At 36.2% G+C, this 26036-nt stretch overlaps 1 protein-coding gene, 1 long non-coding RNA gene and 1 pseudogene across 6 annotated transcripts; 2 read left to right on the top strand and 1 right to left on the bottom strand.

Moving 5' to 3' along the window:
* Positions 1–143: 143 nt before the first annotated feature.
* On the bottom strand, positions 144–2129 carry LOC132521101 (uncharacterized). The gene is made up of 3 exons (XR_009540731.1): positions 1942–2129; positions 1353–1420; positions 144–329 (listed from the first exon to the last, which is right to left on the bottom strand). It is a non-coding gene; the product is annotated as an uncharacterized LOC132521101 (long non-coding RNA).
* Positions 1658–25248, top strand: PPP1R2 (protein phosphatase 1 regulatory inhibitor subunit 2). 5 transcript variants are annotated; one of them, XM_060150337.1, is made up of 7 exons: positions 1658–2109; positions 12289–12396; positions 14117–14194; positions 14737–14834; positions 20447–20614; positions 24654–24680; positions 25062–25248. In XM_060150337.1, the coding sequence occupies exons 1-6, from the start codon at positions 1988–1990 to the stop codon at positions 24671–24673; spliced, it is 594 nt and encodes a 197-aa protein (XP_060006320.1). In that variant the 5' UTR covers positions 1658–1987; the 3' UTR covers positions 24674–24680; positions 25062–25248. The 5 variants fall into 5 exon arrangements, 4 of the variants coding, with proteins under 4 accessions (XP_060006320.1, XP_060006322.1, XP_060006319.1 ...); XR_009540730.1 differs by having other exon boundaries at positions 1659–2109; positions 22779–24680; XM_060150339.1 differs by lacking the exon at positions 24654–24680.
* On the top strand, positions 15324–15440 carry LOC132521426 (U6atac minor spliceosomal RNA; annotated as a pseudogene).
* Positions 25249–26036: the final 788 nt, after the last annotated feature.

Below are 26036 nucleotides of genomic sequence, written 5' to 3'. Positions count from 1 at the left end.
TCATGAAGATAATGAGGAGGCCTGATCAAGGAAAGGGTGATGGGAAAGAGCCTGGTGATGAGGGAGTTGGGGACTAAGGGGAGGAGCGGGAGGGGAGGGGTATATACAGCTGCCATAACAAAGTACCACAAACTGGGTGGTTTTAAACAACAGAAATTTAATCTCACAGTCTGGAGACTAAAAGTCCAAAATCAAAATGTCAGCAGGGTTGGTTCCTTCTGAGATGTCGAAAGGAGAGTCTTCTCCAAGCTTCTGCCAGCTTTGGGTAGCCCCAGGTGGTCCTTAGCTTGTAGATGCATCACTCCAGTCCCCTGTCTTCACATGGCCTTCTGCTTATAAGGACACCAGTTATATTGGGTTAGAGGCCTACCCTACTCCAGTACAACCTCATATTAATTTGACAAATTAGATCTGCAATGACTCTATTTCCAAATAAGTTTACATTCTAAGGTATTGGAAGTTAGGACTTCAATATAACTTAGGGGGACATAATTCAACCCGTAACAGGAGGCAACTTGCTTAATTCCTGAGCCCTCCACTTTTCCCACCAGTACAACGCCAGTGGTGGCGCTGCATGGAGAGAGGCTGGGTGTCTGGAGTGGACACCACCCGCTCTGTTGACCTGAGCTTGACTTTAGATACAGCCTAGCCCCCAGAGTGTTCCCAGGACTTCAAACTCCTGCCCTTCCCTAGAACCCACTTCTCCTCACAACAGTCACAGCACCCACCACTGGGAAACACGTGTATCCTGGCACCTTAGAGCCTCAAGGTCTCTTCTCTCTCATCAAGGTTCTCCCGGCTATCTTTCATTCGCACCCAGGCAGAGATAACATGCGGAGAGTGTGTGCTGGAGGGTTTTGTTTTTTTTCTCTTTTGGGACTCATCTTACAAAGACCTAGACAGTCCCCTAGGCTTTTGGCCTGTTTCACCCAGTGTTAGACAGCTGGTTACACTAAGTGTGTCCCCAAGATCTGGGGGGAGAAAAATTATAAGCTACAATTCTAGGAACTTCTGCCAGTGATACCTTCCATGAGATTACCAACACAGAGGCAGAATGTGGTAAAATGGGGAAACATCAGACTAGAAGCAGAAGTCTGAACTTCTATGACCACACACTACGGATGGGCCGTGTGACAGTGGTGGTCCCGTCACTTCTACTCTCCTTCAGCTTTTCCAATGGTAAAAATAAGTTAGACTATTTTAATGCTGATGTTCTATGATTTCATAAAAGTCAGTATTCTATGATCTCACAATAGGTCTCTAAGGACCATTCCAATGCTGATATTTCATGATTTTATAATGGATAGTTAAGCTTTTTATGCTGGTTAAATGGAAGGAAAGAGGAGACATACTTCATTTCTCTGAAAGTCAGTTAATATCTTTGGCGAATGATGTCACCTTTGAGCTTCAATTTTCAGATCTATAAAATACAGAAATAACAATATGAACCTCATGAAATGGTGGGAGCGAGGGTGCTTGGAGAGATGTACAGCTCGGTACAGACTCCAGCCGGAAACCTCTCGGAACGTTTCCTCACCCAGAGCCCCAGCCAAGGCAGGAGACAGCTCACCGAGAGGGACGGGAAGGGGCGGGGCGAAGAGGTGGACATGGTTCCCGCCCCGCCCCCGCCCCTCCCCAGATATCGCGAGAGGGCGGGCCCGCTTGGGTTAGGCGTCGGCGTTGCTCCGGCGTCAGGCCGGCTTCTCTCCGCGGGCCGCGGATGAAGTGTGGGTAGCCTAGGGTGCTGTAAGGGCCGTCCGGCGCGCTAAGGACCGCTAGCCACGCGGCGTCGGCTGGACGCCAGGGCGTCCGAGTCGTTGTGTCGTGACAACGACTCTGGTGGCTGTCTCAGCGACAGCAGGTGCGGCCGCTTCAGCCCCAGGCAGGCTTGGCGGCTGACTGGCGAGTCTCTGCTCACGCCCAGCCCTTTCCTTCCTGTACCCGGCGCCAAGCAGCGACGCTGAGCCGACCGCCGGAGCGACGGGCAATGGCGGCCTCGACGGCCTCGCACCGGCCCATCAAGGGGATCCTGAAGAACAAGAGCGCTGCGACTTCCTCTGTGGTGGCATCGGCCGAACAGCCCGGCAGGAGTGTCGACGAAGAGCTGAGGTAAGAGCCGCGAGGGACGGCCATCGTCGCCCGGGTCGGCCTGGCCAACCCCTTCTTCCCCGCCTGGGCGGCCTCGCCCTCCCCACCCCCCGGCACTGTTGCCGACCCCCAGCCCGACCCCGGACACCGAGCGCGGCGGGCGGGGCGGCTGCGTAGATGCGGCCCTTGTGCCGCTCGGGTCTCCCTCCGCCGGCCAGGCTGAGGGGTGGAGTGATTATAAAGAAGACAGGAGCTATGACGTTTGTTGTGTGGGTTTTAAGTATATACGCATATATAATAATTTGAAAACATACACCATGATCTTTGAGCTTCTGGAAATTGGGAATATTAAAGAATCAAATTGAAGTTAAAGCTTCACCTGTTAAGCATTTATTATTTCTTCACTTCGTATCGGAGTGTCTTAAATTCAATGAGTAAAGTGTATTTTCTTGGCTTGGGAGCTCTTTAAGATCTACTCGCAAGCTAATAAGAGACTCCTCCGAAAAAGAGAGAATTTCTCCATTTTTCTAATTGCCCTTCTGCCATAGTCGTTCCTTTTTAGGTGAACATTACCACAAGAATCATGCCACATTCACTCTCTTGGGTCCTGGTTTGTCATTATCTCTGCATTAAAAGAAACCGAAAATTTCCCAGTCTGATCTATATTTAATGGAAAGCTACTTATTGCTAATTATTTTTGCATCTGCAACGAGAGTTTGAGCGCTTTCTAGTCTTTGTTCCTCTTGAAAGACATATGTAAGCTCAGAACAGTTCATAAAGTACCAACTTAAAATGATCCCGTGATAATTTAGTTGCTTTTGCATACTCACAAATACATATGTGAAAAGATGTTGACCCATAGCATTGTGTGTGATAGTAAATAATTGGGAACAACCCAAGGTCCCTTAAGAAGGACTGGTGAAATATTAATTATGGTACATTAGTATAATGGGAAAACAGACCAGCCTTTAAAAAGAATGAAATAGATGTTAATGTGCAGAGAAAGATATCCAAGGTGCAGTCCTCAATGGGGAAGAAAAAAGGTGCAAAACCGTATATATAGTGTAAAATACAACACTGGGTTAGAAGTCCTCGGGGGCTTGGGTGTTCTAAGATACTAAACACATAAGGACTCTACATTCTGGAAGTAAGGCCTAAGAAAAGTTGTTGAAATCTGTGAAGTCATAAAGCTAAAATGAGGATGTTCCCGAAAACTTTGAATATTGGAACTAGGGCACACCTGTTCAAAAGGATCATTTTAGGGCTATAAAAGGAACTACAGTTTGGTGATGGTAAATTTATGGGGATTTGTGTTACCTAGAGGAAAACATTAAGTAGGATCACAGCTCAGAATCATGGCCTTTGGGGGTTGGAAAGGACCTTAATTTGTCTAGCACCTCTCCTACTCCCACTCTCTTTTGGATGCTTGACTCTCTTACGTTCTCCAACATGCAATTTTCAAACCTCTATTTGGGGTAAGCCGCTTCATATGGGAAGGGGGGGGGGTGTTGTAATGGGATTAAGAAAATAATCTTACCAGAGCATAGCTATAACAGAAAGACCAAGATAGTCTTAATAACAAAACAAACTATGGAAGGCTTTTATATGATTTCAGGGTGTTCAGCAGCAAGAATGTGGTTCTCACTAGCATTTAAGTTATTTACCTATTCTCCAGTGTGAGCTTCTTTTTGTTTGGCTACCAAGTAGCTTATTACTTTCTTCTGTCTTTTGCTGCTGCTTCTGTTTATTCTCAACTTTGGTCTGCTGTAATTTCTGGTGGCCCCACTCTGTGTGTTGGCCTCTTTATGTAATTGATGGGGGTTTACCTCCAGGTCCTTCTGCCTGGAAAGCCACTATACTAGACTGTCTCACCTACATAGGGCTGCTCCTTCTCTAGGAGCTGCTAACAGGGCAGATTGACTTAAAGGGAGCCTTTTGCAAGGCAGTTGACTTTGACTTATGTAAATTAGGAGGTTATAGTCCTGTCTTCAAAGGCAGTTACCAAGCCCTAATTCATTGAGGTTTATGATGTTTAGCTCTAAGTAGTAAAAGGGGATGGGTTTTTTCATGGTAAGTGTTATTTGACTGGAAGGGAAATAAACTAATTCTATTCGTAATACAGTACACATTATTATTTATGGCACAGCTCATGCAAACAATATTAGTGACTTTATGAGAGCCTCTTTGAACAGAAACAATGAAAGTATAGGTGAACACATTTGAAACAAACTTTTTATAATGTTTAAGTACAACCAGTATTTTCCCTTTCATGTATAAAGGACCGAAATAGCTCTTTCAAGTACAATGCACTTAAAATTCAGAAACTAAAAAGTACGGTGTAATGGTCTAACTTCAAATGTTGGAGCCAGAGTATTAGTAAAATAATCTCATATTAATGTGAAAATGACCGGGGATTTAAGTCAGTTCTCACTGTTCTCAGTAGTGACACTCTATAAAGTCACCACAAACACTGAGTTAGTTAATACTGAACTGTTACTCCTAGGGGGAATACAGACTTAGGTTCCTGTAAGCCTCTGGTCACAACATTTTCATCAACCAATCAGTCCATAACCTTTTAAAATTTCTGTTTCTGTTTAAAGACACCTAATTTTATACATATTGTTGATTCATCAACATTGAACACATGGCCAATAGCACTATATATAACTCATGCCTGAATGAAGTTTATCTAACACATACTTTCTCCATAAGACACATAACAATCATCTTGGGCTTAGGAGCACTGGACAGCACTTAAGCACAATCTTTGGGAGCCATTTTGAATGGCTAATTCACCAGAAAAGCAAAAAACATGGTACTAAATAGATAAAAAGGACACATTTACAGTAAGAGAGCTGAAGCAAGGTTTAGTCTCAGCTGGGAACATGTGCATCAGACAACTCAAATTTTTCCCTGCTTTATGCATGTCAGAGAGACAGAAATCTCAGGTATTGATTTTGGAGTTACAGATAAATTTTGGCAAGTAGTCAGATTTGCAAATACAGAATCCACGAATAACTTTCATTGGTGCCATTATCATGTGAAGTATAGTGGTAGTTTCCCTTTTCTGCACAAACCACTCCCTACCCCAACGCCATCAGGTTGTGAGAGGGTATAATTTAACAGAACATTTTATTTAACATAAAGAGATGTTACTAAGGGATTTTTTTTTAAGTCATGAGTTGTGCTATTCCACTGGTCTCTAAACTTTTTGATTGTGCATCATTTTAGTAGGAAAAACTTGAAATATGTTTCAAATATGTTTGTTTATGATTTATATACATATACTACTACCATTAGATAATATCTCAAGATTCAATATATACTTAAAGTGAGGTTTATATACTGCCGTATTTCAAGTAGTCTTTAGGATTTTTTTATATACAGTTCTTGTCCAACCTTTTTGTTTTTTTAATGTCCCAGTGGTGTTATCTTCTTATTCTCTGTACTTTGCATTGGTACTGTTATCTTCAGTGGTTTCTTCAGGTACCATTTGTCAAGTACCACTTTTTGAGGGTTAGTTCAATTAAAACTGGATATAGTCTGTAAATCCACATAATTAGGCATAGATAATGTCAGTATATTGCAGCACCCTGCTCAACTAATTAGAACACCACTGTCATCACTGTGATTGTGGAATTCCCATTCTTTCTGGATGCTTTGAATATAGTGAACAACCTGTGAAGGTCAGACATAACAGATCTAGTGAGTAAGTACGTGTGTTTCATCAAAAACAAGACACCATTGATTCTAAGATGTACCATGATTTTAGGTAGCACCAAGAAAGAAAAAAATACTGCCAATTTTAAGATGCCATCCATTTTAAGACATATTCTGTTTTCAGAAATATTGAAGTGAGAAAAATGTTCACTTGGAATTGTTGAAAATATTGTGTTACTAAAGGCTATCTTATTAGAAGTGTTAAAGGTTAGTGATTAATATGGGGCCAGATTGCCTGGGTTCAGATCCTCTTTGCTACTTATTAGCTCTGTGACTTACAGTGCGTTATTCATTATATCCCTGCCTAGTTTAATTATTAAATGAGTTACTAAATGTAAAGTGTTTAACCCCGTACCTCACCCTCAAATGTTGGTCTTATTCTATTAGAAATACAGAAATCTGTATTTTCCCCACTTTTGGGGTTGTTGTACACAGTATGCTTTGGATTCACTGTGTTCAATTCAAATTCTGTAGTAGTCTTAGGTAATGTAGGCAAATTCTGCTTGGAAAAATTGTGCTTAAATTAATTTCCTTTAATATAATTTTATATAAGCATGCTTCAGCTTTGTCTTTTTCTGCCTATAAAGGGATATGGAATACGGTCAAAGGCCCACTGAGTAAAGTTTTCCAAAAGTGACCTTTTATTTACTAATTGCTTTTATTTTTAAGTCTTAGTTTAATTGTTCAAGCTTCAAAGGCTTGTACTTTGTCAACCTACAGAAGTTGAATCTTCATTTAAGAAAGAACCATTTCTTGAAATGTGGGGTTAAAGTTTAACACATTGAAGCAAAATCCTGCTTCCCACTCCAAACTCAGCTAAAACTGTAAAAACGAGAAGGTCACAAGCAACAAGAAGTATGAGTAGGTCTTTGAGATGGCATCATATGAGCTATCAAAGTGAAAGTGAGAATTGGTGACTTTTTCTGGTGCAGATTTAGGCTGCCGGAAAACCAGTCACCCAAGAGGGAGGAGGGAGCTGAAACTAGCAGGTGCTTTCACCCTCACAGCAGATCTTCCGTGTAAGTGGTACTGTGCCTATTTTTTGTAAGTGGAGATGATGGCCCAAAGAAGGTCACACGAACAGTTTGTGGTAGTATTGGGAATAAACCAAGTTCACTCCTTGGGTTTTGTTACTCAACTGATGTTAATTCTACCAGAATTTAAGAGATGCTAATTTCCATATCCAGTGTCCTCTGCAGACAGCTTCTTCGGCTTCATTACTTTCCTCCTAAGAATTTCCAGCATTCTTTGGAGTCTGTTGTTTTATGCCCTTACTGAAAGTTCATGGTTTTGCAAGATAATATCTCCTCTGGATCTTGACAGTTGTAAGGTTCTTTTCCTCTTAGTATTGTGGTGAAGATGTGGAGTGAAGCTTTGGATATATAAAACTTTAATTCTGTTTATAGTAGATAGTAAACTAAATGGCAAGCGAATGGGAAAAATTTAGGTTATATGTAATGTGGTTCTATATAATATAGCTTAAATCTTATATATATCTTGGAGTTATATATAATGTGGTTTAAACCTTCTCATAAATTTGAATGAGTTCTTTACATTTAAGTAGATACAAAGAACTCACTCAATGAGAATGTTTCCAGTAAATAGGCAAAGGATGTAAACAATTCACACAAGGAAAGTAAAATAAGCATTTTTTCATATGATTTATTAGGTAATGAGCAGAGAAACATAAAACAGCATTTAAATATCAATTTATACCTCTCAGGTGGCAAAAACACACACAGATACCCAATCCTGGCAAAGTTTTGGCAGTTATTTGGGGACATTACAAATAGTCCTCTTTAAAAAAAAAAAAAGCTATATGGCAACATGGAGTGAACTACAAAGCTCTTGATAAATTTAACCCAGATATGCTTGTCCTAGCAAATTATCCTGAAAAGTCATTGAATACAATATGCACAAATGTTCATTTCTGCTTTACTTTAAGTAGGAAGACACTGGATTCAATCTAAATATCTAATATTAGGTAAATAGTTTGTTATTGAATATTATGCATGTAATATTAAAAAGGTAAAGACTAGAAAATACAAGCAGCTTATGATAAAATACATATACTGATATAGAAGCTATTTTTATATATACTATATGTATACTGTTTTGTCTATATTTTTATATATACTAATAGCTTGGGTATTTTTTCGTATATGTTAGAGTAGAAAGAATATACAGAAATCAAAATTGTTAGTGGGTTAAGGTACTAGGATTGTGATTTTTAAATTTTATCCTTAATTTCAAGAAAACATCATTTCTTCTTATATCCTACAATTCAGTTCTTTTTCTTCTATCATTGTCTCACAGAACAGATTTGCAGGGTGTTTGGGGGTACCTCTGTAACTTCAGAGGGCCATCTTCATTCTTCTAATGATGATAAATTGTCATTTTAATTCAATATTGTTAGCATCACTTAGGAAGTAGCTTGTTTTACTTTGAGATTAGGACACACCTAACAAAGTCATTTTGTATGTGTTTATTTATTTATTTATTTATTTTTGTGCGGTGAGCGGGCCTCTCACTGTTGTGGCCTCTCCCGCTGTGGAGCACAGGCTCCGGATGCGCAGGCCCAGTGGCCATGGCTCACGGGCCTAGCAGCTCCGCGGCATGTGGGATCTTCCCGGACCGGGGCACGAACCCGTGTCCCCTGCATCGGCAGGCAGACTCTCAACCACTGCGCCACCAGGGAAGCCCCTGTATGTGTTTATTTTTTTAATATTTTATTGTAATTTAATACACATACAGAAAAGTGTATTAGATGTAATTTTAAAGCTTAAGGAATAATTATAAAGCAAACACCCCTGTCAAGAAGAAGAATGTTTCCATCACCTCAGAAATGTCTCCTGTCTGGGACTTCCCTGGTGGCCCAGTGGGTGGGACTCCACGCTCCCAATGCAGGGGGCCCGGGTTCGATCCCTGGTTGGGAACTAGATCCCTCATGCATGACGCAACTAAGATCCGGTGCAGCCAAAATAAATAATAAATAAATAAATATTTAAAAAAAAAACAGAGAAAGAAAAGAAATGTCTCCTGTCCTTTCCAATCACAGTCTCCTCCCCTGTAATATAATCACTATCCTGACTTTTACGGTAATTCCCTAAGTATACATCCCTATACATTTTAGTTTTTGCGTGCTCTTGAACTTTATATAAATAGATATTTGCTAGTTATCTTTTACAATATCTTTAATAGGGAATCTTAATTGGACTGTATTAATACAGGTTTTATGAAACGTTTACCTGTGCTTTTGTGTTTCTGACTCGGACTTAACTCTGGCTTATCATTTCAGAGGCCTTGTCTATCAGGAGGGAACATTGAGTTACCATATAATGGGTCTCCCTTTGTCTATTAATTGAATTGCTTTCTTTACAAAATTAATCTAATTCTCTTAAAATTTGTATATGTCTTTAATTATCCTTCTGATCAGAAGCTTCTTGATCATTTCTGCTGTCTAAAATCTTTAAAGTGTATCTCTCTTCACTGTGAGTTTCCTTATGTAGAATATGACCATGAGAAGACCTAAATCATTTGCTTTCTAAATTTACAGAAATTTGTAGATAATAGAGCTATTTAGCAAAATACAAATCTGAAACTGTAGATTTAGTCAAATAGAAAACTGACTGCTTTTTAGAAAAACTCATTCTGTAGCAGATCATAAATATTTCAAAATCATTTAAATTTTGACTCATGTGGGACAGTGGGAGAAGGCATTCATACATAAGCAATTTAAACATTTTTTCAGAATGCCTTATCGCAAGCCATTCTCACAGTGCTAAGTGAGATATGGTTTCCAGACTTGTAACAAAACTTTAGATTTAAAAATTCCATTTTTTATAATTTCCATGTAGAGTAAATACAGCCCGAGAGAGAATGTTTGTTGGACTTGCCTATAGTAACAGGACTAATGAAGGGTAGGTGGAACTTGAACCTTAAACATCTATCTCACAGTTGTACGTTACTGTTGTTGTTTTTTGCCACAAGACCAACTATTACTCTGATGGTCAGAAACTAGGCATCTAAAGAAATCAATACTATTTTAAAGCAACATCTATATACACAGTCTAGTTCAATCAAGTGTTATATACATACACACACTAGCAACATTTAAGTTTGATTAGTTGAAAATTCAGGTGAGTACCTTGCTGAATGAATTAAAAAGCCGTTTTTTGAAGAAGAAGTGTTACTTCTGTGCTTTAAAAATAAATGACCCATTAATTTTTAGCTTCTTATAAACTTAAGATTTTGATTTTTTCATGGTGAAGAAACTTCTGTTTGGTGGGGGGCGGGAATGGGAGTTGTAGTGGCAGTCACCTGTGGAGTATATCTAGGCCAACATTTGCCTCTTGATAAAACTAAGCATAAGTAGGCTTAAAAGGAAGTTGTAGTTAATAGCATTTAGTCTGCAATTGAATATTATTCAGCCTTAAAAAGGAAGAAAATTTTGACACATGCCACAACATGGATGGAACCATACAGACATTAAGTGAGATAAGCCATCCACAAAGGACAAATACAGTATCAGTCCACTTATAAGAGGTACCTCGAGTGGTCTTAGAGACAGAAAATGGAATGGTTGTTGTGGCGGGGGTGAGGGGTAGTGTTCAGTGGGTACAGAGTTTCAGCTGGGGAAGATGAAAAAGTTCTAGAGATGGATGATGGTGATGGTTACACAATAATGTGAATGTACTTAATGTCACAGAACTATTCACTTAAAAATGGTTAAAATGGGGCTTCCCTGGTGGCGCAGTGGTTGAGAGTCCGCCTGCCGATGCAGGGGACACGGGTTCGTGCCCCGGTCCGGGAAGATCCCACATGCCGCGGAACAGCCGGACCCGTGAGCCATGGCTGCTGAGCCTGCGCGTCCGGAGCCTGTGCTCCGCAACGGGAGAGGCAACAACAGTGAGAGGCCCGCGAATAGCAAAAAAAAAAAAAATGGTTAAAATGGTGAATTTTATGTTATGTATATTCTACCACAATAAAAATATGAAGGAAAAAAGTGTATTAGCCTTAAATGAGGACACTGTGGGCCCTTTATGGTAGAAAGCAGAAGAGCATAAAGTCAGGCTCAACTGCCACGAGTGGGCACATGTAATTTTTAAGGTGACTCAGAACATGGAGAAGAGAATATAATATTAAAATTTTAAAACTGTCTTTCTTCAAGAGCAGTTCAAGATCCAGGTATTGGTAGATTTAGGAAAATTGAAAATATCTGCAGTAAAACCTCACCAATGTTGAGCAAATATGGAAAGGATGATTTGAATCTGTGTAAAATCTACATTGATTTTTTTAAGGTAGTTTTATTTTTAAGTATATAACCAAGTCACAAATTGTATATGTAACAGATTGTTGGCTGGCACAGAGGTTGTTGATGTCCTTTTTAATGAGTAGATAAGGATTTGTAATTAAGGCATTTAATTATTGAGCACCTTAGTAGTTGTACAAATATTTTGTTGAATGTACACTAATGGATGTTCATAAAGCATTTACAAAGCATTTCTAGTTTTCTTAAGTAGATTTATTCCAGGTGATCTGAAACCATTTATCAGCAAATCGTTGTATTTCTAAATTTTAAAAAAAACAACTGAGGTATAATTTTATGTGCAATCTAAATCTTTATTAATGGTATCTGAATTTAATGAGGTTTTCTCTGTAGTTTTATGTTATGATTATTTTGATTGTTATAGATACTGCTAAAAAAAATTAGGCCAAGGAAAATATTCTTGTTGTGTTTTTTATCAAACTATTAAAAATATATCGTAGATCCAAAATCCTTAACTACTGAGATCAGGCAATGTGTAAATTCCAGCTTTTGCTGTTACTCTATAGGCCAGATGAAGATTAAACATGTCATAATGTAATCGTTTTTTGAATGTCTGGTGAAGAATCTGTTTACCCCTCCATATCCACAGGTTCTGCATCCTCAGATTCAACCAATCATGGATCAAACATATTCTGGAAAAAAAATTTCCAGAAAGTTTCAGAAACCAAACTTGAATTTGCCATGTGCCAGCAACTATTTGCATTGTATTATATTGTATTTACAACTATTTGCATAGCATTTACATTGTATTAGGCATTATAAGTAATCTAGTAATGGTCTAAAGTATACAGGAGGATGTGCAGAGATTATATACAAATATTACGCCATGTTAAAAAAGAGATTTGAGCATCCTTGGATTTTGGTATCTGTGTCAGTCCTGGAACCAATCCCCTGAGGATACCAAGGGACAACTGTAATGTGTTTTTAATATGTGGGCACTAAGTATTCTGTAAAATATTTACTGACACTTTATTGTAGTTACTTATGGCTTTTACCCAAGTCAGTTTCTGTTCCAAGAAAGTAGATGTAAAAATAGAAGTTAGCAGTCAAATAGAAATTGCAATGTGGGATTTGGATGTTCGTGAATTTTAGATGTGTACATTTTGTATCTTTCACTACATTGAGGAAAATTTTTTTTCTTATTATTGTAGTAAAAAGTCCCAGAAGTGGGATGAAATGAACATCCTGGCGACATATCATCCAGCAGACAAAGACTATGGTTTAATGAAAATAGATGAACCTAGCACTCCTTACCATAGGTAATGTTTTGTACACAGCATTCCTTTTTTGACTTGTTTCCATTTTGCATTTGACATGAGCTTCTGGATAACAGATGATTTGAATCTTTGTCTGTTTTTTTATATTTGTTACTGGAACACTAATTAATAACTGCATATTTTTGTGTAATAGTAAAAGTAATATGGAACTTTATGGAATCCATTTTTTACATTATAATTATAGTAGTAAATGTTTATTCATTGCACCTCAGTGGTCCCTAGCTGCTAATGATATATACAAAGTGACTTTTGCCTTCCTTAAAGTCATCTATTTGTAAAGGAAGATGAGAGCTGGGCTTGTTTGCTTCCTAAGTAGGTGTCAGGGGCTTATTCATTCTCTTTGCAGAAAGGGATAACTTCACAGATGGTAACTCTTTTTTAATCCATGCAAAGACAAATGGACATTACTACTGTTTCATGTCCTTATTTTTGAACTTACATGATATTGTAGTTCATATAATTGCATTGTAATTGTTAGTTTTGAGTCTTCCAGACTCAAATGACTCATTATCATTTTTTTAATGAGTTGTAAAATGATAGTGTATGGCTGTAGTTAGTATGAAGACAAAAATAAGGCACCAATAAACATAATGAGATTCTAAATAAGTTAGAAATACCTAATTCAGATCATGCCTAGATTGTATTGAAGAAAATAAAGATTTTCAGGACTGAAATATTTTGTATTTGTCACTGAAGTAAAACAATATAAATCCAGAAGTTACTATTAAAATAGAGTTAAAGAAATTCTGTTTTAAATCAATGGATGAAACTTTGGAAGATAAGTTGAGATAACTTGATAATAGCAAAAACAGTAAAAACAAGAATTAACATGATTGTGACAAGGGGAGAAAAATAATGAAATAGGAGGTACAGATACTGAAACTCAGTACTAATAAAGCTTGAGGGAAGAAGTAGACATATCATTTATGAAAGTGATCCTTATTTTTCTCCTAATTACAGGTATATACTTTAAAACGTAAACTAAAACTTCTGTTGTACCAGAAGCCAAAGTCAATGCTTTCTTCCTTTTCAATAAAGGTAGTAGACATCCCTTATCTGTGTTGGTTGGAGATAACTATCCTAAAAAAATTAAGATCAAACATTCAAAAATAAATAGCTGTAGCCATTATTTTAAAACTGTTTATATTTAAATAATAAAGATAACCATTTTTCGCAATTATGTAGGGAGCAAATATTTCATTAGAGAGTAGATTGCGTAAGCTAAATAGCTTTTAAACTTCCTGAATTAGGTCTTAGGATCTAATTTTGTTATTTTACCTAACCTGTGTTTGCATAGATCATTTGTGTCTTATCTTCAGGTTGATGTACAAATACATATTCTAAAGCTGGATAGGGTTCTTTTGCATTATTTTTTCCCTGCCACTGGATGGACTAACTGAAGTTTTTTTTTTTCCGCCTCCAGATGATTCGCGTTTTCAGTATTTATTTTTATAGTTGCAGTGGGGTTTTTTTTTGCATGTTTTTTCTTTTTTTTAAATTATTTGAAGGCTTTTCTTGATTGGTGCTATACTTTTAAATATTTGTATCAAATAGAAACAGTGTAAAATTAAACTTCAAAGATGACAACAGAGCCATAAATACATTGATACTTTTAGTCAATAGAATTATGTTTCTCTACCTTGTTTTCCTGCTTGAAAAATTATAGTTCAGGTATTAATTTATAATGTGCTTATCATCCTAGTATGGTAGGTGATGATGAAGATGCACTGAGTGATTCAGAAACCACTGAAGCCCTGACCCCAGATATCTTAGCTAGGAAGTAAGTATTGATGACTATAAAGCATTTTTCTCATGCTGTTTTTAATTCTGCAGAGTTAAAGGCATTTTACTTTACTTGTACAAGTGTAAATAAAAAGCATGTGCTAAATAAATAAGTTTATCTGGTTTTTTCATAGCAACTTACATAGTCTTATTTCTAGGTTAAAATCAAGGTATGTAGATTGAGAACCAGAAGCTGGTACACAGATTCCCTGTGTCAGTTCCCTGAATGGAGGTTTTTCTGTTTTTGCTTTTTAATATCCTGTCACCTGGGTTTTAAAGATAGAAGTGAGAAAGGCAAAATAAGTTGAATTCCTGAAAAAAAGCTCTATTTGCTGTTCATGGGTTTGTCAACTTCCACTCTTCTTGTTTATTGGTTTCTATATACAGTCCCACTCTCTTGCTTTTTATGTTCCTCATCAGGTTATAGCTAGCATATTAATGATCTTTAGATGTTTTTATGAGACTAAAAAGTAGAGTGAGACACTCAACTAATATAAGACTATCACAGTATTGATTTCTTTTTAAATGATTGTTGTATAGATTAACTGCTGCTGCTGAAAGCTCAGAGCCAAAGTGTCGAGTTCGTGAACAAGAAAGCAGTGAAGATGAGGATAGTGACCTCTCACCTGAAGAACGAGGTAGTTTCTTTCTTTTACTGCTTTTAGCATTGCTAATAATTTTTGCTAAGATAAATACATTATATAGAAGACTGTCAAATGGTTTTCCTTTTTAGGAAGTGGATGGTGGGAGATTAAGGAGCAACATTTTTATAATTCAGATTCTACTTGTGTGGGTTTACTGTGTGACAGCTCCACACCCCCCCCATTTCAAGAAAATATTACTGTCTGTAAAGGGATTAACATGTGTTCCTTTCTTTGTACTTTTTGTTCCTTTCTTTGTACCAAGCATCTATACCAGGTAGATGCTCAGTAAATATTTATTAAATTAATACATTTAGGGTCATTGAGCGTTTGGATGATCTTAAAGTGGATAGCAGTAAGAGCTAATTTCTCAATTGCTTGTGCTTTTTCTGTATTAAGGCAGTGGTGAAGCTTACCAAATGAATCAAGATGGTCAGACTTGGAATAAAGATTTTTGTTAGGTCCCATTGAACAGAAAGAACAGAAGTGTCACAGGAAAGGAGATAAAGATAGCCCTCTCAACAAGGATGAAAGAGGCTCTTTTAGCCCACACAGTACATACACAGTTAAGGCATTGCTACCTATTCATTGTTCCTGTTTTTACAAGTAATAGTTCTTATCTGTGGAGGTAAGGAAAGATGGAAAATATTTCACTTTGTTGCTTTTTGTAATTTTGAAGGATGTGAATGTATAATCACAGGAACTGAAAATTGCTTATATAGTTTATTTTCAATTATTTTTTAATAATTTATTTATTTTTAATTTAATTTATTTATCTGACTGCGTTGGGTCTTCATTGCTGCACGTGGGCTTTCTCTAGTTGCGGCGAGTGGGGGCTACTCTTCGTCGCGATGTGCGGGCTTCTCATTGTAGTGGCTTCTCATTGCGGAGCACGGGCTCTAGGCACGCGGGCTTCAGCAGTTGTGGCTCACGGGCTCAGTAGTTGTGGCTCACGGGCTCGAGAGCGCAGGCTCAGTAGTTGTGGTGCACGGGCTTAGTTGCTTCGCGGCATGTGGGATCTTCCCAGACCAGAGATTGAACCCGTGTCCCCTGCATTGGCAGGCGGATTCTTAACCACTGCACTACCAGGGAAGTCCCTTCAATTATTTTTAAAAGGGAAGACCAAGCCTATGTATGTAGGAAAAAAGATGCAAGAAAAACACACACCCTCACAAAAAAGAAAAAAGAAATCGAGTAGTTTGTTTACTTGAAGGCTTGAAATGCAGAAACTACCTGTACTGTAAAGAAGTTTAGAAACTTTAGAACTACGATTCTGAATATTTGCTAGTTAACTGTCAGGATCTTTGTCATGTGTAGCTGTAAAGGTACAATTTGCTATTCCCTCCTATCATCTTTAGAATGTAGTGTATTGAACAAAACTATGATAGTTTGAGTACTATACAAGAAAGAAATATAACATATAGCATAATCTCAAATTGTATTATATTATCTATCCTCAGTGACTTCCTGATTTATTTTCCCAAAATATACCCCAAAGGCCTTTGAAACGGTTTCAGATAGAAATTGTTCCTAGAGTTTGTTGATTCCTTATTCTCTGAAAACGTGATCTATTGAGAACAGGGAATTTTTTATTAACCTCTATTGTCAGTTTCATTAAGCGATTTTCCCTCAAATTGTAGTTCCAGGAGTTAGCCAGCAGGGGGAACCATTTCACTAGTTAGAGTTTCACAAGTTCAAGTTCCCAGTAGTAAGAGTTACTGATACAGGTGTTTATTGCTTTTAAATAAATTACATGTCTGAACATCCTTGTTTATTAAAGAAATTCTTAGAAAATTTTATTTTGGGGACTTCCCTGGTGGCGCAGTGGTTGAGAGTCCGCCTGCCGGTGCAGGGGACATGGGTTCGTGCCCTGGTCCAGGAAGATCCCACATGCCGCGGAGCGGCTAGGCCCGTGAGCCATGGTTGCTGAGCCTGCGCGTCCGGAGCCTGTGCTCCGCAACAGGAGATGCCGCAACAGGAGAGGCCACAACAGTGAGAGGCCCGCATACCGCAAAAAAAAAAAAAAAAGGAGAAAAGAAAAAGAAAATTTTATCTTGTAACTAGTAACATAACAATTAAAATATTGGCTGTGGAGTCAGATAGATCTAAGTTTGTACTCTAGGTATGTCACTTACCTAATTTGCCTAATTTCTCTGACCCTCAGTTTCCTCATTTCTAAATGGGGGGGCTATAAAAATATTTGGAGTCATTTTTGAGTATTAAATGAGATAAAGAATTTAAGACACTTAGCACTGATTCTGGCATATTGTAAGTACTCAGTAAATATTAACTTTTAATAACTTAAAATAATCGGTATATTCTCCATTATATTATTTTTTAAAATAGCCAAAGAAAGTATAAAAAGGATAATTTACTTGTCAAGTTCACATGGATAGTTGATTATTATTAGAGCTGGGCCTGAAACCTGAAAATTTTTGTACTCTTTGGCATTATGTTGCTCTGCCATACAAAGATTATAAGTAAAATTAATATTCAAAGAAGGTTGAGACCACTTATGTTAGCTTTCTACAAAATAAATACATAAATTATATAATAAATTTTGAGTATTGCAAAACTAAAATATATAACAAGCAAAACTGAGTTTAATATCTCTTAGAATTAAAAAGAAATCATCTTCTTAGACTATTAGTATAATTGACAAAAGAAAAATACCATAAGATCAACTCTTAGGAATAAGAAACTACAAATTAAAACAGCGTTATGATGCCTTTCTTTCCTTTCAGATCAACAAAAATTAAAAAGAATGACAATATCCCTTTTGGTGTGAATGTGGAGAAATAAGTTATTCATATACAATTGGTGGGTGTGAAAAATGGTTTGGCTTTTCTGGACGGCGATATGGCAACATATGAGCCAAAAGCTTTAAAAGAAAATGACACCCTTTGCTCTAGCAATTCAGTTTCCCAGGCTTTATTTCAATGTTTCTCAAACATTTTTTACCAAGTGCCACTCAGTATACATGTAAACATAAAATTATAAAAATTAAAATTTCACAAAACATTACTTAACCTTTACTATATGTGATATGTTCTATCCAGTTTATTCTGTTTTGTTTCATTTTTTTAAAATGCTGGTTATAACTTACTAAAGGATTATAAGGCACAGTTTAAAAAAACACTAACTAGGGCTTCCCTGGTGGCGCAGTGGTTGAGAGTCTGCCTGCCAATGCAGGGAACACGGGTTCATGCCTGGGTCTGGGAAGATCCCACGTGCCGCGGAGCGGCTGGCCCCGTGAACCATGGCTGCTGAGCCTGCGCGTCCGGAGCCTGTGCTCTGCAACAGGAGAGGCCACAACAGTGAGAGGCCCACGTACCGCAAAAAAAACACAAAAAAAACGGAAAAAAAACACTAACTAATGTTGAGAAAATAATAGAACAGATGCACAAATATGTAAGTTGAACCTTGAACAACATGGGTTTGAACTGTGCAGGTCCACTTATACTAAATACCTACTACACTACTACACAGTCTGCGGTTGGTTGAATCCACAGATGCGGAACTGTGAACATGAAGGGCGAACTGTAAAGTTATATGTGGATTTCAACTGTGAGGAGAGTAGGCACTCCTAATCCCCACGTTGTTCAAGGGTCAACTGTATATTACATCATAAAAAACAATGAAAATACAAAGGGGGAAATCAGAAACCTTTGACCAAGTTAGGGGATTAAATTATAACTCACTACTTTATAACCTTTTAAAAATTATGTAGATCTGCTATGTACGTGGCAGAATTTTACTCTATCTTCATATACTTTATTGTCTAAACTCTGGATTATTTTAAGAGTGAAAGGGTCACTAATACAGCTCCATCAGACAATAGGCATAAACTGAGACTTCCTGGGACGTTGTCATTCTAACTATACAGTAAGTGAGAAAACAGCATATACATACAACAAGGTATGATTCATTTTTATAAAAAATACATTTTTAGAAAAAAGTCGAGTCATAAAATATGATAATTTCTGAGTGTGGAGACTGAGTGATTTTTAAGTTTCTAGCTTTTTTTTAAACTTTGTAAGTTCTTTTAAGTTGCATGAAAAAGAACATGTGTTACTTTGTACTGAGAAAAAGTCTTACCTTTTTAGTAAATGTATCTGGTATTGGAGGCAATTAGAATCATTTTTTGTTGTTTTTTAATCTTGGCCTTTACATCATCTGAAACTCATCACTAAAAATTTAGTCATGAGGATTTGGTCTTTTATTGATTTTTTAAAAAATTTTTACTTTCTTCTACAATATGGTACTCAAAGAGTAAAACAAATCACAAAAGTAACTTAGAGAAGGAGAAAGATGGCTGGCAAGATCTTGGTAGTTTGCAACAAATGTTTATGGGATGATGATATGGATGTTGATCTCGGAACTTTCCTTCTCCCAACCCAAATAGAGGCTGAAAAGTGACTGATCAGTAGTGACAACTGTAAATGCCAGTGTTTAGAACATAAATAAGTATAGATAATAAAAACTTAAAGGGAGGGACTTCCCTGGCGGTCCAGTGGTTAAGACTCCGCGCTTCCACTGCAGGGGATGTGGGTTCGATAGAGGGAATTAGGGGACATAGAGAAAGTACTTTGAATAGCCTTATTCTGAGAGATTTCTCTTATGCCTTTTTGGCATTAAAATATTTTTATGAATACCATAATAAACCTATGGTGAATGAGTTTTAATGCTCTTGACAAAATAAACAGTTGGCAATTTTATGTCGACTCCTTTTTTGTTTTTCAATTTACTGGTCTAAGAAATTCTAAAATCTTATAATATTTCTTAAAGTTGATCTTTAAAGTGCTATATATTGATAAAATATGGTCAGTTGTGTTGATTTACAGCTATTTTTGTTTCTGTGGTGAAGACTATAAATAAAGAATAGTCTAGAATCACTTTACTGTTCCTAATAACACATTTTTCTTAAAATTACTCTGGGAATGAGGTTATGTTTTTAGGCCAGCAATGTTTGTTTTTTTTTCCTCTCCCCGTCCCTTCTTCCCTCCCTCCCTCCCTCTTTAGAGCCAGCAATGTTTTAAATCATGGCAATTTCTTAATGGATAATAAGAATTTTTTAAAGGAATTTTTTTCTGAATTATAAAAATAGAAAACTTGAAAACATTAAAATTACCCCATAGTTCCTTGACCCAGAATTAACGGTTGTTAATTGCCGAGTCTTTATTTTGTGTGTGTGTGCACATGTGCATGCACGCAGGCTTTGTACATAGTATGTATATGGTATTATAGTTTTCCTTTTTTCCCATTCATCTCTATCTGGAGAATTTTCCTATATCTTTAAATTTCCTTCACAAATATAACTACTAATGGCTCTTACTCTTAGTCTCCCATTAAGATGTACTTGAAGCATCTAAGGCAAAGGTTGGTAAACTTTTTCTATAAACGGCCAGACAGTAAATATTTTAGGTTTTGAGGGCCATATGGTCTCTATTGCAACTACTCAACTCTGCCATTGAGTACAAAAGCAGTTTTAAGCATTACAAAAGCAAATGAGTGTGACTGTGTTCTATAACACTTTACTTACCAAATAGACACAGGCTGTAGTTTGCCAGTCTTTGAGCTAAAGACGCCTACTTTTTTGTATCTTGTAGAAAAAAAGCGACAGTTTGAAATGAAAAGGAAGCTTCACTACAATGAAGGACTGAATATTAAATTAGCTAGACAATTAATTTCAAAAGACCTACGTGATGAGGAGGAGGATGAAGAAATGTCAGAGACTGCAGCTGGAGAAAGCATGAATACAGAAGAATCAAATCAAGGTTAGGTGTTTTGAAAATATCACTGAGACACTTGTGGTCCTTTGTACATAAATAATATACTTTATTTTGCTCGCAACTTTGAAGAACCTCAGAAAATTTTTCTAAAATTCACTTTTTATGCCAAAAGTTTAGAAAATTTCAACCCCTGTTGGTCAGTTTCAAAATAATGTTTTTATGCTCAGAGTTGATTTAAGCCCATATGTTATGTTATATGTCTTATGTTGTTTGGTCTACTTGGCTTTAAGCAATGATGTTTGTCTTCATATTAAGCTATACTTTGTTTTTAATGGTTCAGATCATATTTTGTCTGTCGTAACAATGTCAATTAAGGTTTAAACTTTTTAAAGAAACGTGTTTTTAACATGGAAGATTTGTTTTAACATCCCTTCAGGCATAAAGTATGTCATGTCTTTCCAGTGTTGATTCTTTTGACTGTTGGGTCAACAAATTATTTGGCTGATTTTTGTTTGTTTTAAGTCTCAGACAGGCAGCCACTGCAGCCTACCAACTCTCGATCAGTCATAGAAAATTGATTTTATTTATTTATTTTTCATAAACTGTTATTCTGGCATTCAACAAAGGTGAATCTTCTATACCATTAATGCAGATTTTGTGCCCATCTACCTACTCTTTGTGCTGCAAACTGGTGCTTTTGAGTGGAGATGTAACTTACTTTTTTTTTTTTTAACATCTTTATTGGGGTATAATTGCTTTACAATCGTGTGTTAGTTTCTGCTTTATAACAAAGTGAATCAGTTATACATATACATATGTTCCCATATCTCTTCCCTCTTGCATCTCCCTCCCTCCCACCCTCCCTAGTAACTTACTATTATATGTTGTGCCTTGGATGATTAAGTCTTAGGAAAGTAAATAATTATTATATTATTGTTTTGGTGAGCACATATGAAATATAAGTGATTCTATGGTAGAACCTGATGACTGTGCTCATTATAATAGCAGGATGACAATATTTTTTTGTTATTCCATGTTATGCTTTTGCGTTTCAGTTTGTTTCATACAGCATTTTCTTTCCATTTTATTCACCATAGTCTGTTTAACTTGAACAAACTTTATCTTGAGTAATTATTGTTGTATGTCTCTCTCTTCTCTCTCTTTAAATTTATTATCCATTTTTAGGTGACCTATCTCCTAGTTGGTCTTTGTTTCCCTGTTACCTATATCTTGGTGATTTCTTTTTATGTATTCAATGCAGATGTTTCTGGGTTATAACTTTTCATCAGTTTCTTCTCAGACTTTCAGTATCTATTTGTAGCGACTCTAACAAAGCGTTGGGAATACCCTTCATTTGCCAATGGAAATTTGTACCAGCACCACTATGCCAAATATTAAAGGGATTTGTTTTTTAAGCCACAGCTTTTGAAAAATAAATCTGACCTTTTGTCTGTCTCTGCTTCTAAAACATTGGATTTCACAGATTTAACACATAAATACATTTTTTTCATTTAAGTGTAATAGATGATTAAAATTTGTATTAACGCCGATTTTTCTTCAGTGGAGATGAAGTACTCCTTACCTAGGAGTATATACTGCTTCGCTTCAATAACGTCCACAAAGATAGAAAAGACTACATAATAAGGCATAGAGAAGAAAGTTCATTATTTATTTTCTGTTCTTGGGCCCTTAAAAAAATTTTACCAGCTTTTAAAATCTCCAAGGATCTATGGCACCCATTACTTTTTTATCATTTTCCTTCTTTTCCCCCTCTTCTACACTCCTGCCCATTCCCAGCTGTTTTATTACTGTTTTTATAAAAAGAAATGTGGCATGTTTAGACTCTCAGGAAATTTTTTTATCATTTTTATATCATAAACACAAATCTTTTATAGTTCTGGATATTTGAGTTGTAATAAACTCTTAGCTATCCACCTGTGATTTAGTCACAAAAGTGTTCAACCTGAAACCTATTTGTCCTGTCACTTAAATAGATACACCTGTTCTGCTCTTTATATTATTTACGGGGTATACAGATTCTTTCATATCATACTGATCAGTCTGCATGAAATACATCTTACTTGTTTTTTAGATCTTTCTATTTGTTTATCATACGTAGCAGTGGAAGGAAACTTTAGCTCAGGTAGTTCCAAGTTTGGCAATACTCAACAAACAAATTATGTTGCTGTTTTTTCTTTTATCATTGCAGGATCTACTACATGTGACCAACTGCAAAACAAATCACAGAGCTCATAGAAGGGATTCGTTCAGCACAGTAATTGTCAGATACAAACCGTTACTATAACATACTGCTTCTTGTTCTCTACAATTCATGACTTAAGTACCAAAATGCGTACCAGTTATTATATATTGCCAAGAATTAAATAACTTTAGAGACTAAATAGACTGAAAATGCCTAATTGATACATATATTCTTGTGCCTAGTACTTCACCACAAATACAGCATAATGTCATCAGTCCAAAACTACATTACTTTTGTAAGAACACTGGTTAATTTGTATAAGATATATAGCTTTATATGCTTTAGAAGTTAATATCTTTTGGGGAGGGAGAAGGGATCTAATTTATTTTCTTCACTTCTAGATGTGATAGCTCTTATAAAAATTAGGTTTTTTTTAAATCAAAATCCAATTGGAACAACAGATCATACAGGCTGATAAATATTCAGTCTGAAAAGTATTTTAACATGCATCTTCAACTTGTCTGTTTAATTGAAAAGAATTATAAGAGTTACTGTTGCATTTTCTGGTATACTACCTTTAAAATTCCTGTTGAGTTTCTTTTATGTTTACAAGGAAAGGATTAAACTTTTTCTCATCAAAATTAGCTTTTTCCACAAATAAATTATCAGGTTAAACTTGCACTAACGTCTGCTCTGACTTTTTTTTTGTACTCTCGATGGGCAGACTTCAGATCAGTTTTTTAAATAAATATAATTCTAATATAGTCTCAGCATTCCCTTTATCTACTTGTCTTAACTTCCTACCTTTGTTTCTTACTCCTTTCCACGCATATGCACAGAATCCTTTACCTTTATAAAGGATCATAAAGATTGTCGTGACATTAGGAACTTTTCCTTTTCTCACATATTCTGTCATTTGCTGCAACAATGAAAATCTTATTTTGACTATCAATGCCTATTAGTTCTTCTAATACATGGAGAAAATAGATTGAATAGCAGCAGTACTATAGACAGGAAATACAATTCAACTGCAGAATTTCTACACCTCTGTGATTTACAGCTTGCTAATTAAAGTGCTATTATTAGTTTATTGTTTGACTTAATTAGACCTTAGAAAACAACTAACTGAGGCTTTCGGGGGTTTTTTTTGCATGATGAGAGAATTGTGTGTAACCAGTGATATGATGATAGTTCCTGAATGTATAGACAGAAGTAAATCTGAACACTTTTTAAATTTAAAAACCTTAAATAGTTCCTGCTTTAAGGGAATATCATAATGTATACTATGACAAATGTACTTTATTCTTCTAACACAGTAAGATTTGGACTTCTTCCCTGAAATGAAGTGCAGTTCCTGTGTATCTTAGTTTAGTGATGGTTTCATTTCTAGTCAATTATTTGTATCTTAATTTTTTGTTAGTACCAAAGGAATCCATTATATGAACAGACTTTTAAAATAATTTCTGTATACTGTATGTATGTATGAATTGGCTTTTATTGAACAGCTTTTCTTCCACTTGCAAGTTTATAGAAATATCAATATGTCAAAATAAATAAGAAGTGGGAGAATTCTTTGCTATTAGAAGAATGTTTTTATTAATTTGAATGTCTTTTTTTTTAATGGAATCCAATCAGTACTTTTGAACTGCAGGTATAGTGTTCTAACTAAAACATATTAGCTAGTAATACTACTGATTTATAAACAATGTTTATCTCTACTTTCTGAATTTAGAATGTTGAGGTATTCTTACCTGTTTAAACCTGTTTGGGGGTATTTAAGCTTATACATATGTGTGTACATATGTTCATGCGCACAGACCTCTGTTTTTGGTTTTCTCATTTCGAGTCCTTAGAAAGTATCCACATGCTCTTTATTTGTAGAAATAGCTGCTATACAGTGAAGAAAAGGTAAGACCTTTAACAACTGATCCTTTTGGTGTTTTCTACAAACTATTTCTTGAAACTTAAATCACAGGCAAACTTGCATTTCTGGTTTCAGGAAGTAGATAGTTATGTAAGAGGAATAAGACATGGCAAATAGCATGCCCAGTAGGATTTTAGGTAGTCAAATGTGACTGAGTAAAACTGTTCATCGTCATGAATTCCTAATTGACACAGTATTGAACTATACAAAAAATGGACCTTCATGACTCAAGTTAGATTTTCCTTTGGAGAAAGTTATCTGTCAGTGTTCAGTTCTAGCCAAAGTAGATTTTACTTTCAATTTTTTAATCAATATCTCTTCTCTGCTTAACTCCTCTGATGTCATCTTTTCTGTTTATTTTTCAGTCTGAAATTCAGCAATGATGCTCTTTAAAATCTGAGACATATAATGGTATAAATGGATTGTTAAAAATAACTTTAAATTGAAGATTAAAGCAAAGTGCCATTTTTCCCTAGACTTCCGTTTTGTTTACATTTTTTCCTCTTAAATTAGTACACCGAACATATTGTAATAAAATACAGTATATGACGATTGTGTGTGGATTTTATTTTCTTGTTACCCAGCTATCGTGTTCCATTGGCTAAATGTTCTGGATACCAGGAGAGGGTCTTGAACTACACTGTGACAGAATAGTTTGTTTAGTTGCCCAGCATTGTGCTAGGTGTCCAATATATAATCCTCAAAACAACCACGCAGAACAGGTATCTTATCAGCACTTTATAAGTGAGGAAAATGCTCTTGGCCAAATTCTTCAGTCTCAATGTCTCATACATGCCAGTTGACAGGATTCAAATCCAGATGTAACTAAATTTCATACTCTTTATCCATGCCATTTTAGATGTAGAAATTCCCTCATTTTTGCAGTTGTACCTTACAAGTAAACTTTATTTGGATTATTGATACACATCGTGTGCTTTAGGAGTAACATTTTTCAGGTGTTTAGTTTGAGTTTTTGTTTTTTACTTTAATCTGAAGAAATTTGGAAATTTTGTTTGAGGTTTATATACCATTGAGGAAAAATCTCAAAAGTACAATTATACAGTGGCTGGAGATGTCTAAATTCATGTGATTTGGTTTGCGTTCCACAAGTTTGTCTCTGAACAGAATGTTTCAAACTCAAAAAATGATTTTTTTTCATAGACTCCGTGTTACAAAGTAAGTACCAAGCTAGCCTGTCAAATTAACATATACCTAAGCCAGCATTTCCCAGTGTGTTCCGTGAAACCCTCAATCCCACATGTTCCATGAAAAGGATTCCATGAGCAAATGTGCTTTGCACATGCTATATGCTTTATTCCCCTACCTCCCAGAGATTTATA

This window comes from Lagenorhynchus albirostris, chromosome 5 (assembly GCF_949774975.1).
Source record: "Lagenorhynchus albirostris chromosome 5, mLagAlb1.1, whole genome shotgun sequence".
Lineage (NCBI taxonomy): Eukaryota > Metazoa > Chordata > Mammalia > Artiodactyla > Delphinidae > Lagenorhynchus > Lagenorhynchus albirostris.
Note: the sequence above shows the minus strand (reverse complement) of the source record. Positions and strands in the feature narration are given on the sequence as shown.